The sequence below is a fragment of the Monomorium pharaonis genome, chromosome 6 (genome assembly GCF_013373865.1).
Source record: "Monomorium pharaonis isolate MP-MQ-018 chromosome 6, ASM1337386v2, whole genome shotgun sequence".
In the NCBI taxonomy this organism is placed as follows: Eukaryota; Metazoa; Arthropoda; class Insecta; order Hymenoptera; family Formicidae; genus Monomorium; species Monomorium pharaonis.
Genome location: NC_050472.1, coordinates 15,368,458 through 15,384,448, shown reverse-complemented (window position 1 = coordinate 15,384,448; position 15,991 = coordinate 15,368,458). Strand labels below are relative to the sequence as shown.

The window sequence follows — 15,991 nt, the reverse complement described above, 5'->3', positions numbered from 1 at the left end:
TCCAAAAGCCAAAACACGGTTTTTGCTTTTCACTTTTCCTTTTAAATGCAATATAGCTTATTTGAAAGTAGAATTAGCAGATGGTGGCATCTCCTTGTTAGGATAAAATATTAAAAACATAAGTTTCTAGATAAGTTAAGGCATAAGTTGGGCAAGAATTTAATAATATTTAGATAGTGGAAGTGTTGAAATATAGCCCAAATATACTAAATTTTTTATAGTTATTTTTTGTAGCGCTACTTATGTACATGACTATCTGTGTTTATTTTTTTATATAAAATTTTGTACGAAGTTAGTTTGCGCTAAATAAAAAAAAATGCGTTTCATTTAACAGGTATAACGCGTGCACTGGTGATCTCAACGCAACCGATTTAGGACGTATCGCAAGCCATTATTATCTTAAATATGATACGGTCGAGATATTTAACGAGCTGCAGAAGCCTATTATGACCGAACCGGAAATTCTAGCGATGATATCGCGCGCCCAAGAATTTGAGCAGCTCAAGGTGCGGGACGACGAAGTAGACGAGTTGGATAAACTGATGCAAGAATGCCAGCTTGTGGCGCAAGGTGGTGTGGAAAACGTCTACGGTAAGGTCAACATACTGCTGCAGATGTATCTGTCTAGAGAGCGGGTGAACACGGCATCATTGATATCCGATCAGGCGTACGTCACACAGAACGCCATGCGGATAGCCAGAGCACTATTCGAGATCATGCTCAGGCGCAATAATGCAATAATGGCTGGACGGATGCTGCACATAGCCAAAATGTTTGAGGCGCAGCAATGGGACTTTCTAACACCGCTGCGCCAATTTGATTGCCTCTCTATGGAAGTCATCGACAAAATCGAGGCGAGGAATCTCGGAATTTATCGTCTGCAGGAAATGGATGTGAAGGAGATTGGTTATATTTTGCGGGACCAACGGATGGCGACACTAGTTAAAAAGTGCTGCAACGAATTACCTGCGTTGAACATGGAATACAGTTTACAGCCCATTACGCGTACCGTCTTAAGGATACGGCTCAGTCTGATTTCGCAGTTTTGCTGGAACGACAAGGTTCACGGGAAGACCTCTCAAGCCTTCTGGATATGGATAGAGGATCCTGATAATAATTTTATTTATCATCATGAGTACTATATATTAACAAAGAAGATGGTCTGTATGAACCTCAAGCAGGAGCTCGTCATCACAATACCGTTGTCCGAACAATCGCTGCCGACCCAATATCTGGTGAGAGAAAAGCTAAAAATTATTAAAAAAAAATATTTATAACAAGAGTAAACCGACTCAAATGATACACTCCGATTCTTTCAAATTTTGCACAAATGTAGAACTACATAAATGTATGTCCCACATCGTGAGTGCGTGCATGTGTTTTTTTATTTGGATATGTTTTTTTTGACATTTAATACCATATTATTTTTCTAAAATTCCATTTTTACAGAGAAGAGAGAGTTATCTATAAGACTTTTTATAATGCATGTGTAATGCATAAAAATTTGTTTTTGCAGTTTTATAACTTTTAGTGGATCTGGAGTAACACTACCCAACTGACATTTACCGATTCGAATAAAACTTACTTATTATATACCGAAAAATATTGAACACGTGTTTATCGAGCAACCTCTCTGCGGTGCACATTGGGTAACACTGATGCCGACGGTAATCATTTTTTTGTGCGCGGATTTGCCGAATCGCGAGACTGCAGTTTTTTAATAAAAAATGCGATATATTCGAAAAAGTTTTATTCTTTGGTTTTTTGTTAGAAGAAAATTGATTAATTTACAATAAAATTGTGTTATCAATATTTAAACTGCAATATTTCGACGCCAAAATGACGAAATCAAAAAAACCAAAATGGATTTTAAAGAGTAATGTGTAAACTTTAAAAGCACAAGTCGCGCTATCTGGACTCTGCGTCCCAGCTGTTCTACGTTTCTTTATCTATAGATAAAATTTTTTGATATTTTTATGACATAAGAAAATTTTGAAAAAATTTTTTTAAAAAGTCAATAAAAGTCAGTATTTTTTTAGACTGAAAATTTATTGTTAAAGTCGAGTGTTTGCCCTTCAATTTGCTTTTTTTTGGTTACTATACGATGATTGGTTGCCAAGATATGAACCGTCGAATTTGAAAATGACATTTTTTCGAAAAATGGCAATAACTTGGTCAAAAAAAATCATAGAGAATCGTATAGAAAATGAAATTAAAGCATAAGAATTGAGCTTTCGAGAACAATTGGTTTCATTTACGAAAAAAATTTATCTTTGCCCATGCCAGTTAAACAAACACATTTTTAATTTTTTAATTTTTCTTTTTACTCAAAAATTAAAAAAAATTTTTTTTTATTAAAAATTTTGACAACCGTCGAAAAGTAGACATTTTGCTCTTTAATTTGCTTTTTGGAATTTTTTTCTATGACCATTATTCGCAAAGTTGCTGCAGTTTGAATTTTAATTTTTTTTTACCGGAAAAATTAGGTGTTCCCTTAATTTTGTTCCGGAGTGTGTATATATATATGTTATATATTGTGATTAATAATTAATATTAAGGGAATGCTAAAGTGTTCGTCAAACTTGAACGGGGTCGCTAATGTAGAGTCATTCATGCATACCATTAACAAGATTTCGTATATACTTTTTTTATAGATTCGAAAATTCTTTTCCAGAATTAAAGAATACGTATTAATGTCGTCATGAACTGGATTTTGTACCAAGAATAAACAAAATGTTTTTTAGACTACTCTTTTTCTAACCTATATTTGAATTTGCAATTATAAAAAAATCATGAAACCAATCTTTTTTTCTAGACTTTTAATCTTAATTTGAATTGCACGATATTGTTCGTATATGTTATTCCTAGAGGAACGATTTTATTTTATACATATATCATAGATTTTGTATACTGAGCAAATATTGTCATCGAGTAACAGCTCTACGTACCAAAAATAAAATTTTTTTGTTTTCCATATTAAATCGACCGTATTCCCCTAGATTTTGGTGCGTACTTTAATTCTGTAAAAGAGTTTTGCGATTTTATAAAGCCAATTAAAAGATTTGTTTAATTAAAAAATGTCTGTAAAACAGACTTTAGGATTCTCTTAATAATTATATAAAAAATAGATTTGCAAGAAACGTAAATAAAAAAGATTAAATATATATATATATATATATATGTGTATATAATAAATATGGATAGAATCTAATAAATATAATAAAAACTATAATATAAACAAAAAATGTATATTGTATATAAAAATATAAAAATTTTTTAATTGTTTTTTTTATACAACAAAATTACCTTTTTAAAAAAGGTATAAAAAAGCTCCAGGTATACGCGCACAAGAAACACTCTTAAAAATTATTTATTCTTGTACAAAATAATTTTAAATTGGCACTACAAATATATGAAATTTTAGTAAAATAATCTTTTCCCAAAAAAGAATAAAAAATTTATTTTCTCTAAAAAAGTAATGATATGAAGAGAATGCGCCAACTATGAAAATGGATGTTTATACGAAATAGAAAATCAACTTTTACAAATAATTATTTGTACAAATATTACAAATAAATATTTTAATACAAATATTTTACTACAAAAACTTGGCGCCGCTAAACCGAATAATTTGCTTTAATTCAAAATTGCTTTTTTACAATCTAATTGTCATACTAAAATAATAATTATTTAAAATTATAATTTTTTTTATTACAATCGAAATTGTAATGGCGTTATATACGTTTAACATTATACACGCATACGAGAGAAGGGGAGAAGAGAGGCATATTTGAACGTACAAACGTAGAAGAGACGGTGATATTGAAAATCGCTTCCCTATAAACGAAGTTATATACTAAGCATATACATACGTGCACGCGCGCGCGCGCACACACACAAAAGAATGAGAAAGAAAGCTGGCAAATTTGATTCAGCTGCGCCAAGTTTTTGTAGTAAAATATACTGGTCAACAAAATTAGCGCGTACGAAAATTTGTGTCGAAAGTTTGCATAACTTCAAATAAGTATAACACCGCAAAAAATCATCGCATTTTTATTTTTTAAAAAGCATTTTAAAGCTCGAACTCTCTACTTTGGAATGAATTTTGGCGATTTTAATTATCATTTTTTTCATGAAACGGCACAATAATAAAACTCCCGTCAAAAGTAAAAATTTTTATGCAACTTTGCTGTATTACACGTGCTGTGGAAAAAATCACGAAGATTTCTTGCTACTTGCATCTTACAGCGGGATTTTTTTGAGTCGTCGTTTATGGCTGTACGATTTTTTTTTTTGACCGAGTTATCGATGTTTGAATAAAAAATGGTCACTTTGACTTTGATCGCTTACAACTCATGAAAGAATCTAAAAAAGTGAATAAAAACTTGAAAGTTAGCTTTTTTAACTATATAATTATTGTTTTTAATTTTTTTTTATATCAATAAATCGAGTTTAAATAACATGTAAGAAACTTATTCCATTTTCAAAAAATTGCATAATTGGAATTGCATGTTTCGGAGCTAGAAGAATTTTTTTCACAAGTCTTATGATAATTTTTGTAAAATACAGACCTTTTTCTACAAATACGAAAAACGAACATTGTTGTACAATTTTTTTGTGATATAATGTCTCCTAATTACCAATGCATTTTCAAATATTTACCGCTAACATTAGCGTTACCCAACGCGCACCACGAGGAGGTTGCTGATCGGATTTTACGCATCGCGCGCGCGCGCGCGCGCGCGTGTGTGTGTGTGTGTGTGTGCGCGCGCGCAATCTCAAGCTTGTTAACGTTTCTTGTAAACGTTTTCTTATTGTTTCACTGCTACGTAAGAAAATTTTACTTACAATTTATCGCGCAATTGTTTACGCATTGCTTCGTTAATGATAAAGCGATCTTCTCGATATGACGATTTTACTAATCTCGACAACATCTGCACGACAAATTGCAAATACAGTTCTTCTGCACAGACAAATTATTGATCAAACGATCAGAAGGCGTTTGCACGAAAGAGGTTTAAGGTTACGGGCTCGTACTCTAGTGCCGATGTTAACTTCGGTTCATCGACGTGCGCATTTAGAATACACATGCAATCATTAAAATTGGACTGCAAGACAATGGGCATTACATCCAAAAAAAATGTACAATAATGTTTCTTTTTTATATTTGTAGAAAAACGTCTGTATTTTACGAAAATTATCATAAGACTTGTGAAAAAAAATCTTCTAGCTCCGAAACATGCAATTTCAATTATGCAATTTTTTGAAGATGCAACAAGTTTCTTACATGTTATTTAATCTCGATTTATTGGTATAAAGAAAAAAAAATTAAAAAATAATAACTATAAGGTTAAAAAGGGCTAACTTTCGGCTTTTTATTGCTTTTTTGCAAAGCGCTGTACGTTGATTTTTTTACGAGTTGTAAGCGATCAAAGTCAAAGTGACCACTTTTTATTCAAACATCGATCACTCGGTCAAAAAAAATCGCACAGCCATGAACGATTTTTTACTCAAAATAAAGGGAAAAGATCCCGCTGCAGACAAGATGCAAGTAGCAGAAAGTCTTCGTGATTTTTTCCACAGCAGGTGCAATACAGCAAAATTGCATAAAAATTTTTACTTTTGACGGGAATTTATCATAGTGCTGTTTCATAAAAAAAAAGATAATTATAATCGCCAAAATTCATTCGAAAGTAGAGTTCGAGCTTTAAAATGCTTTTTGGAAAATAAAAATTTGATGATTTTTCGGTGTTATACTTATTTGAAGTTATGCAAAGGAGTATGCAAAATAGGGAAAATTTTGTGGTACAAAACCAATTGTCATGAAACTTGACACAGACATAATATGAGGTAAAATATTAAGAAATCTGACCAAAATTGAATGCCTAAATGACTGAATTGTGGTTAAAAACCAGAAAATGGGTCCAGTGGTCTATGTTGTTGCAGTATCCATTTGCCACTTATACAACCTCACTTTAGCAATAGAGTAACGTTGTTTGTGAATGGCCCCTCACAAACACTGCAACTTTGCCGGCTACATGAATGGAAACTACGTGCCTAGTTCATACAATTTCACAAAATAGACGATTAGTGATTAGCAAGATTTTATTCACTTCCTTTATCTTCTTTGTCGTTGTCGATGATTCTGATAAAGATTATGCCATTTCTGCATAATCATCATCAGAATCACTAGTATCCTCTTCTGCCTCTTCTTCTCCCTCACCATCTTCAACTTGCATCATCTGATCATCGTCGAAGATATCAGGTTCGTCATCGATCCCCTGACTGAACAACTCTTTAATATCGTCAATATTGGAAAAATCATCAAGTTCGGGAAGTTCAGGGAGCGATTTCACTTTTCTGAAGAGAGAAGAGAACGAACTGGCTGGCATGATGTTGTCTTGATAGATGGTGAAGTACCACACAACGCAAACAATGTGGACACAGCATCCAACTGTTCGGCTGCCTATCTTGCAGATACAGAAGTGCTCCTTGATTCGGTCAATTCCTTCAGCTTCGGTGTCTAGGAGGACAAACAATTGATACTTGATATTTTTTGAATAGCGCGAATCCATTTTTATCTTGAATAGTTTCAGGGCATTTGGATTGCAGCCAGCGAAGTATTTCGCATAGTCAATTCATTTGTTCTCTTTTTCAATCATGAAGTGATACCAGCCATCGGGCTTCTGGTGTTCCGCATAGTAGGATAGGGCCATTTTTGGTTAGTATGTCCCGCAGCAAAAGAGCTCAAACTCGATTTGTTTAAGTCTTGGGAAGTCTTGGTCTTGAGGGCGAAAATTGATGTTAGTACAGTTTTCTGATGCTGTATCCTCGTAGCATGCTGATCTTTGAATCAACTTATGATCCTTGACGATCTGCTCCAGAATATTCAATTTCTTTTTGAGTAAATTTATTCGATGCAGGATGGCCGGATTCTCAACATCGGAATGAAATCCTCCATTTTGGATCATGTTCAGTGCAGCACAACAGATCTTGAAATCATTCCATTTCTGGGAGTAACCTGTTGTACGAACATTTGTTGAAAATACCGAATGTTTGTTTGAGTTGACCGTTAACCACTTCGACGATGTATCGGAGCTTGGTGGTGAACTGACAAGGGAACCTCGCGAACCCGAAAATTCTGATTTTAATAAAACTTGGCATAAATGTAGAGGGGGTGAATACATGAATTTAGAAATTAAAAGTTGGTGCTTATAAACGGTTTAAAGGGTTGAAATCACCCTTTAAAAATTTTGAGTTTTTGACTTTTCTCGATATATCTCGTAAACTAAACAAAATATTAAAAAATGTTTCATACAAAAGTTTTACAGTATAAATACCTCTATTTAACTATGTTATTTATTTTTAAAAACAAATTTTTTTTCAAAAACATTTTTTTTTCTATAAAAAAACTTTTTGGGAAAAAATAAATATAATAATTGAATAGAGGTATTCATGCTGTAAAACTTTTGTATGAAACATTTTTTAATATTTTGTTTAGTTTATGAGATATATCGAGAAAATGCAAAAATGTCTCAACTTTGAAGCGTGCTTTCACTCCTTCAAGCCGCTTTTGAACCAAAATAAAACATTTCTAAATTAATGTATTTATGTATGAGTATAGATGAATGTGATCTTCTGTTGACTTCAGTGAAATTGGTGCGTCAGCTATCCGTTATATTCAGATCAGTAAGTACAAATTTCCATCGATGAATTTCAGAGCCACATGATGTACAAAATCCGATCGTCATTCCTCACGTGGTGCAGATCAGGTCACTTTGATGACAGTGGTATGATTGAGTTCAACACGAATAAAATCAATGTGCAATATCATATTGATACTCAAAATTCATGACATTAAAAAAATACCGTATTTATTCGCTAAAATACCTTAAAATGCAGTACAAATTTCAAATTCGCATGCAATCAACAAAAAACATCGTATTGACATGTTTTTTTTTTAAATTGCTTAGAAAAGAATGAACTTTAAGAATCTGAATTAATATTGAATTAAGATTTTAACGAGAAACTTGTGCAAAATGATAACAAACTTTTACTTTTTTCAATTAAAAAACACATGTTTGGTTTTCATGCGATACAAAAGGTTTGCACTTAACAAATCAAACTTTCGCGTAGGGATTCTCAAAGTAGAGTCTTTGCCCTTTAATTTAAAAAAAAGTACATGTAATTTGGATAATTTTTCGCAAAGTTGCATCACTTTGAAAATTGCCTAAAAATCGGTCAAAAGTTTTGTTTTGTTTTTTTTTTGCGCCAGTGTATAAGGCAAGTAGAATCTTGGAATTATTAAACATTCCCTGGTAGACACATTTATCTGCGTCACTTTGTATGAATCCAATTCCTTTCAGGAAATTGTCAAATCGCCGATTCCAGCAGCGAGAGGCCTGCTTGAGTCCATAAAGCGCTCTATTGAGTTTACAGACCATACCTGCCTTCACTTTAACCCCTTCCAGTAGGAGCATGTAAACATCTTCTTTGAGATCACCATTTAAAAATGCGGTTTTCACATCAAATTGTATGATTTCATACTCTCGTTGCACCGCAATTGCTAGCAGGATCCTAATGGAATCATATCTCACTGTTGGTGAGAATGTGTCACTGTAATTGATCCCTTTTTTCTAGGCAAAACCTTTTGCACACAATCTCGCTTTGAAACGAGAAATTTCTCCATTTCTCTGTGTTTTAATGCTGAAGACCCATCTTGAACTAATCGGTTCCTTGTCTTCTGGAAACGGTTTCTCGTCCCATGTTTTGTTCGTGGATAGTGCATTGATTTCCTTTTGAATAGCTTTACACTCTTTCTTTTTACTGCTGTTGATCGCTTCTTCATAACTATCTGGGATTTTTGTATACATATAATGTGCTTCATAACGCTCCGGTTTCTTGATTGTTTGTCTGGAGCGTAGGCCGTATGCTTTTACTGGGTTTACTTCTTTGGTGACATCTGGCTGTTCCTGATCTTCTTTATCTTGATGTTCTTTATTTTGATTTTGTGTTTTATTTTTGTCGTCTTCTAGAACTATTTTTGCAATGTTCTCCCTTTCTTTTGGTACCGCAACATCTTCATTGAATAGTACGTTGCGTGATACTTTTATCTTTTTAGGTTCAATATCAAAAAGACAATAATTTGTCGAGTTCTTGTCACAACCGACTAGTATCAGTTTCTTGCTTTTTGCTGCAAGTTTATCACGCTGCTCTCTAGGAATATGCATAAATGCCTCATATCCAAAAGTTCTGATGTGATCCAATACAGGCTTCTTTTTAGTCCAGAGCTCATAGGATGTTGTATTCATTGCTTGTGTTGTCACTGTCCTGTGGATATACACTGCTGTGTTTACAGCTTCTGCCCATAAATATAAGGGGAGGTGTTTCGCGTACAACATTGATTGTGCACTTTCTACGATGGTTCGCATGTCCCTTTTGGACCTTCCATTCTGCTCAGGAGTGTAGGGTGCAGTCGTTTCCAGTTCTATTACACATTGCGAAAGATAAGCCTTGAAGTCTTTATTACAATATTCTTTTCCGTTATCAACATGTAGAGTTTTCACAGAGTTGCCAAACTTGTTTCTTAAAAGCTTATTGAATTCCTTAAAACATTCTAAGGTGTCACTTTTATGTTTGATAAAGAAAACTACTCTATATCCCGAGTAATCATCTTTAAATGATATAAAATATCTTGCACCCTACACAGATGGCACAGACATTGAACCACAAAGATCACTGTAAATAAGTTCTCCAGGTTTTACCTTTTTACGCTTTGATGGAACAAAGGATAGTTTATGCTGCTTTCCATACATACAGGATTTACAGAAGAATTTCTCAACATCTGTCAATGCTATACCTTTAATTAAATTTTTTGAAACCATTTCTTTGATTGATTTTACATTTAAGTGGCCCAATCTTTCGTGCCACCTACGCAGGCTGTCCCTTGCGGTTACATTTGCTTCGTGAGCTGTGACAGTACGAAATGACATGTGATATAAATTATTTTCTTTACATACTGCAAAAGCAATCAGTATATTATTTTTGAAGATGTTAGCGTTAATATTTTCTTTGACAATTTTCATTCCTTTCTTCGCAATTACTCCTTCTGAAAACAAATTTTTGTTTAAATTTGGAACATACAATACATTAGTCATTGTCGCATCAAACCACTCAATATTAACAAGCTTTTTAATTTTAACATTTCCTTTTCCTTTTACAGCCAATTCTTGACCATTACCTAGGACAACAACAGTGTTGTCGTTTATGACTTTAAAATCAGATAGAAAATCGCAACGATATGTCATGTGAGATGTTGCACCACTATCTAATATCCAAGTCTCCTCATCTAAATTAAAATGTGTATCAGCCATATTGTTTTCATGTACACTAAATGCAGAATAATTTGTTTGCTGAGAACTTTGATGCGACTTGTGCTGTACATCAGGTTGCCCTTTATTTCTAAATTTCCTTTCCCCACGACATTCTTTCGCGAAATGCCCCTTCTTTTGACATTTGTAACATATTATTTTTTATTTATCTAATTTTGGCCGCTGTTTATTCTTTTTATGAGTGTTTTTCTTATCTACATTTGACGACGCAGCTAACGCGACTTCTGAACTATTGGATGCATTTAGGCATGCATCTTCATCTAACAAACGTGATGTTAAGTTTTGAATTGTTTTGTTTCGTTTCATCTAAAGATAACCATGCTTGACGAAAGCTTCTAAACTTCTGAGGTAAGCTATCTAATATCTTAGTCATTATTGCAATATCGCTTAAATTTTTGCCTGTATCCTTAATCTGTGCAAGATTTTCAACCTTTGCGATATGTTGCGCTATTGTATCATTTACATCCATTTTATACTGTGAAAATGTGCTATCATTTTATTCATTTCAGTCTTTTGTTCATAAATCGCGTTTAACTTATCCATAATCTGCTTCGACGATTGACAATTCTCGATGAGCGTTATTTGTGAATAATCCATTGCCGGTGTTAGTAAGAACATAGCATATGCGTCATTCTTTATCCATTTCTTCTGTTCATCTCCTTCCGTGGCCGGCCTCACCTCCGTTCTCTTGCTAATTCCAAAGAGGCCTTTTGCTCGTAAGGCGCAGCAGAGTTGAAACTTCCATTGGTGGTAGTTTTTACCATCCAACTTTCCGACCGATCCTATCCGATCGATCCTGTTGTCTGACATTTTGTCCTCGTTGCAAGATCTGATGCGCTCGTACGTATCTCTACGATATACGGCGCGGATCTTGATGCGCTCGTATGTACTTTCACAATATACGACGCGAGACTTGATGCGTTCGTATATAAGTTGTTTTAGGTTATGATGGACACCAGTTCACGCCCGTTATATTTTGTATTTCGCGATTTCACATTTGCGAAACTCACATATATAGTAGATCTGAGCCCATAACCTGTTATAATTAATAGACTGTTTGTATCAATTGTACTTGTGTAAACAGAAAAATACTTTATTAGTTAGAAGGTGTAGTCAATATACAAAGTAAAGAAAAAGGTGTGTGTGACCGGAGAGACCCGGATTTATTGACCAGAACTATAAAAGCGACATCTAACGTCTTTTACAGTCAAGTGAGACGGATCTAGTTGTAAGGATAACAGCACGATATTCAAAAGTACTTAACAACTAGTGGCAGAGAATTTTGGAACACAGCTTATATTCAATTTTTTTTTATTTTTAACTATGACAGGTCAATTTTTACGGAAACGTCCCAGATGCACACAGTAATAAACGGACACAGTAGGCTGAGTGAAACGGACACAGACCAAATGGACACAGTAACAAACGGGCACAGTGCGTAACGAACACAGACTAAATGCGCACAGACCAAATGTACACAGACCAAACGGACTTACCACATGGGTTGCTTTTCAGGGCACCCCTACCGATGGGTGGGTGCGAAGCCTCCCTTGTACCCGCGCACGCGCGCGTGCGTACGTGCGTACGTGCATGTGCAAAGCATTCTCTGCACCACATGGGTTTGCGACTATGTTTGTTTGGTCTGTGCTCATTTGGCCTGTGTCCGTTTTGTATTATGTTCGTTTGTTACTGTTTCCGTTTCGCATTATGTTCATTTGTTACTGTGTCCGTTTTGCACTGTGTCTGTTACTGTGTCGGTTTCACTCAGCTTGTTGTGTCCGTTTATTACTGTACGCATCTGAGACTCATTCATTTTTACAGCTTACAGCACTCATTACTTTTATTAGCCGTGTTGTGTTTAAATTAATGTAATGTTTAAAACATGTTTTAAATACTTGTTATAAACATATATGTTTAAAACATAACTCTGCTTGTGGTACGACGCGAGTGTCAGAATGAAGGGAAACGTGTAACAAACTGATCAATCGTGCGTGATTTACGGAGGATAACCGTACGGAAATAATTTCTGCACGACTTTTTCGCACGGTTGATTGATGGGGGAAAGAGTTACATATAGGAGAAAATTTCTGGTACGTAATCAGCGACTTTTCCGCCGGTAGAAGACCACGAAAAACACCATTTTTGACGCACATGTAACAAAAACATTTTATATATATTAACTTTCATTTATTAATAAAAAGGCGAAATATTATTTTGATATTATTAGGAGCTATAGCACAAAGGATATTTTGCAAAAACTAAGAGATCAGAAAAAAAAGTTTTTTTAAAAATAAGTTGTGTATTGTATCAAACCCAATTTCTGATCAATTAAGCATTACTACCCAGTAAGAAAAAAATCATTGCTACAATATTTATTGCTTTATGTAAATATGCTTGTATATTAGTAAATATAATAGTAAATATTTTATATATTGATAGAAATTTTCCCGCCAGGGCGTTATTTGTAACATTAAATCAATAACTAATTGTAAACTAGTGTAACATTATAATTGTGTTGCAATACAAAACACACAACAAACACATGATTATTAGGCCGTATTCAACAGATAAAACAGATCCCTAAACGGAAGACAAGAAGTAATCATATTTTAAATAACGCGTAATAACGTAATTATCACGATTTATATATGCGTTTACAATAAACATAAATATGTACGAGTAAAATATAAAAATTTAATAACTTATATGCTAACATGATATTAATAATAACTTTATTCTCTTCAGCATTATATAACGCCAAGAAGGGGACTTGGTTTCAGCCAGCGGCGCCACCGCCGGCCATTGATATAAAGGTTTATAGAGAGTGACGAGGTCGTATTGCTCAATATCTAACACCCTCCTTCAAAATTTGCGACGTAGCAAATTTTGAAGGAGGGTTACTTTTCTTTGGGAACCGCCAGGTCCGAAGGGGCTACGACCAATTAATTGGTAACCTTTATAAATGTTAACTGGCAATGCTTTCTCAACGAAAACGGTATCTCCAAAAGGGAACTCGAAAATGCTCCCTCACCGATATCGGTAACTCGCGAAAACGGTATCTCCATATCATCGCTCGAGAATGCTCTCTCAACAGTATCGGTAACTCGCAAAAACGGTATCTTTGAAATATTATATTTTTGGGCGCCATCCGCGGATCCCCACGCCACACAATACTTTACGATAATTCGGTAGCCAAAGAGAAAGCGTTACGAATGCCGGTAGCTAAAGAGCTTTACTCGAAGCGGTAGAGGGGTTCTTAAATAAGTGGAAGGTGTGGAGATTTCGGATCGAGGCAGGTCGCAGAATAGACTTGGTACACAATTTTTAAATGAATAACACTGATAAAAAATATATTTTTCTAATAACTAAAGAATACGGTAACAAACGGAAATAATTGACATTACTCAAATTAGCGGAACACGATAAATTCACAGATCTACGCGATGGAGACGAAAACAAGAATTTAAGAACTGAGAAAATGCGGAAACTTCAGAAAATCTATTATACGAGGCAGGAGGCCGACGAAGCTCTCCGCTCGAACAACAACAAGTACAATAATTTACGGAAACAGTATTCGCGATAACAATAAACTCTACTATTAACTAAAGATGACTGTCGGTGCCGGCTCAATATCTAACACCCTCCCTCAAGTTGCGCCTGGGAACAGTCGATGGGCTGAAGTCCCAAATCTGATGTACATCTCGAATGTCTGACTCCAGATAATGCTTTAGTGAGAATGTCGGCGATTATCTCCTTCGTGGAAAGATATACAAGCTTTAATGCGCGCTCGTTTATCGTCTGATAAATGAAGTGGTATCTGATGTCTATATGCTTGGACCTGGAATGAAACACAGGGTTTTCAACCAACAGTTCAATACTATTGTTGTTATTATAGATTACAGCATTCGCGAGATCCGCACGTCCGAGCTCCTTGAGGAAGTTGGTAATATACATGGTCTTTTTGGCGTAGCATCGGCGATAGCCATGTATACGCTCTCTGTGGATGATAACGCAACCGTCTTCTGCTTACGCGATTCTTACGTTACGGCGCCTCTGCTGGGCGTAAAGATGTAGCCGGTATAGGAACGCCTGTCGGTGGCACAATTGCCCCAATCGGCGTCCGCAAACCTCCACAACGATTGATTATCCTTGTGAAAGACCAATCCGTAATCGGAAGTCCCTTGAAGGTATCGGAGCACACGTTTGGCAGCAGCCCGATGCTCACCCGTGTGACATGAGTTGAACTGACTAAGCGCGCTTGTGGCGTGCGCGTTCGCGTGTTCCCACGGCGATATACATTAGGGCCCCAATCAGCTCTTGATCTTGTCCTCTTTACCTGCGGTCCGCCTTACCTCTTACTGCGCTCTTCATCATCTTAGCCCCTAAGGGGATGGAGGTTATAATGGGTTTGCATTCACCCATTTTAAATCATTTGAGAACCGCCTCGACGTAGCCTTGCTAACCAAGGCGAATACTCTTCCCGCTGCGCCGAATCTCGATACCGAGACGGGGCCAAGGTCCTTAATTTTGAATAGCCTGGTGAGCTCTTTCTTGATTCGAATTTCCATACTTCGATTGTTAGAAACGATGAGGATGTTGTTGACATACACGATTACAAAGGTGAGCTTTCCTTTGTCGGCATAAACACACAGATCCGTGTTGGTAGGACTCAACCCGAAGCTGCGAAGTATCTTGTTCAGCTCTGCATGCCATTGCTGTCCGGCCTGACGCAGGCCATAGAGAGCCTTTCTCAATTTGTATATCCTATCCGGGCCCTTGATGTCTTGATGTCTTGATGGGCCATTTTTTCTAAAATTGTTTGCAATAAATCCGGCAAATCCATGTATATGTCGGTATCAATTATTCCGTTAAGATATGTAGTTTCAACGTCCAGTTGAGAAACCGTCAAGTCAAGTTTTGCGGCCAAGGCCATTAGAAGTCAAAGGGAACTTAAACGGACGACCAGAGCTTAAGTCCCGAAAAAAATTGATCCCTGGCCGTTGAGCGTATTCCTTCGTAACTACACGTGCCTTTCTTTGACTTAGGAGCCTGTTGGCATCGAAATTGTTTTTCAAAACCGTGCGGTACTTGATGATCTTTCCATTTTTAGGTCTTAATATAATATCGAAAATGTCGTTGAGGATTAGGCTTCTGATTTTTGAATACATCGCGTCGAGCCACACTCTTATTTAGCCCGGATATTGCGAAAGGGAATTTTGCAAGCATTGAATGCGAATTTGCATCTTCTCGTGTTTCTTCTTTGCTTGACTCAACTTGATTTTCTGTCTCCCGTGATTCAGTGACAGCAGGCATCATTGTATCTCTTGGTAGGTCGATCTGATCTGCCCGTTAAGATTTTGCGTGGTCTACCGAAACCACGTCGTAATCAATTGCCTGCTAGACCCGGCTATCCTTGGTCGGCTTTGTGTGCAACGTTGATTGGTGGATTCCCGTTGCGGGTCTGATACTTCTCATCATTTGATGGAACTCTCGCGTCGGGCTGTGAGCTCTCGCCAATTTCAGTTTCGCTGCTTGTCTCCGGGCCTTGTTGGTTATCTGAAATAAAAAAGTTCCTCCGAGGAATCGTGGATAAGATCTCG

General features: G+C 35.9%; 1 protein-coding gene across 6 annotated transcripts in view; it reads left to right on the top strand.

Annotated features, from left to right (window-relative positions):
• Positions 1–15,991, top strand: part of LOC105833264 (activating signal cointegrator 1 complex subunit 3) — a 122,977-nt gene that overhangs the window by 35,896 nt on the left and 71,090 nt on the right. For all 6 annotated transcript variants that reach the window (XM_036288342.1, XM_036288343.1, XM_036288341.1 and 3 more), the window contains exon 8: positions 335–1,235. In XM_036288342.1, the coding sequence (XP_036144235.1) occupies positions 335–1,235 (901 nt within the window). The remainder of the gene's footprint in view (positions 1–334; positions 1,236–15,991) is intronic.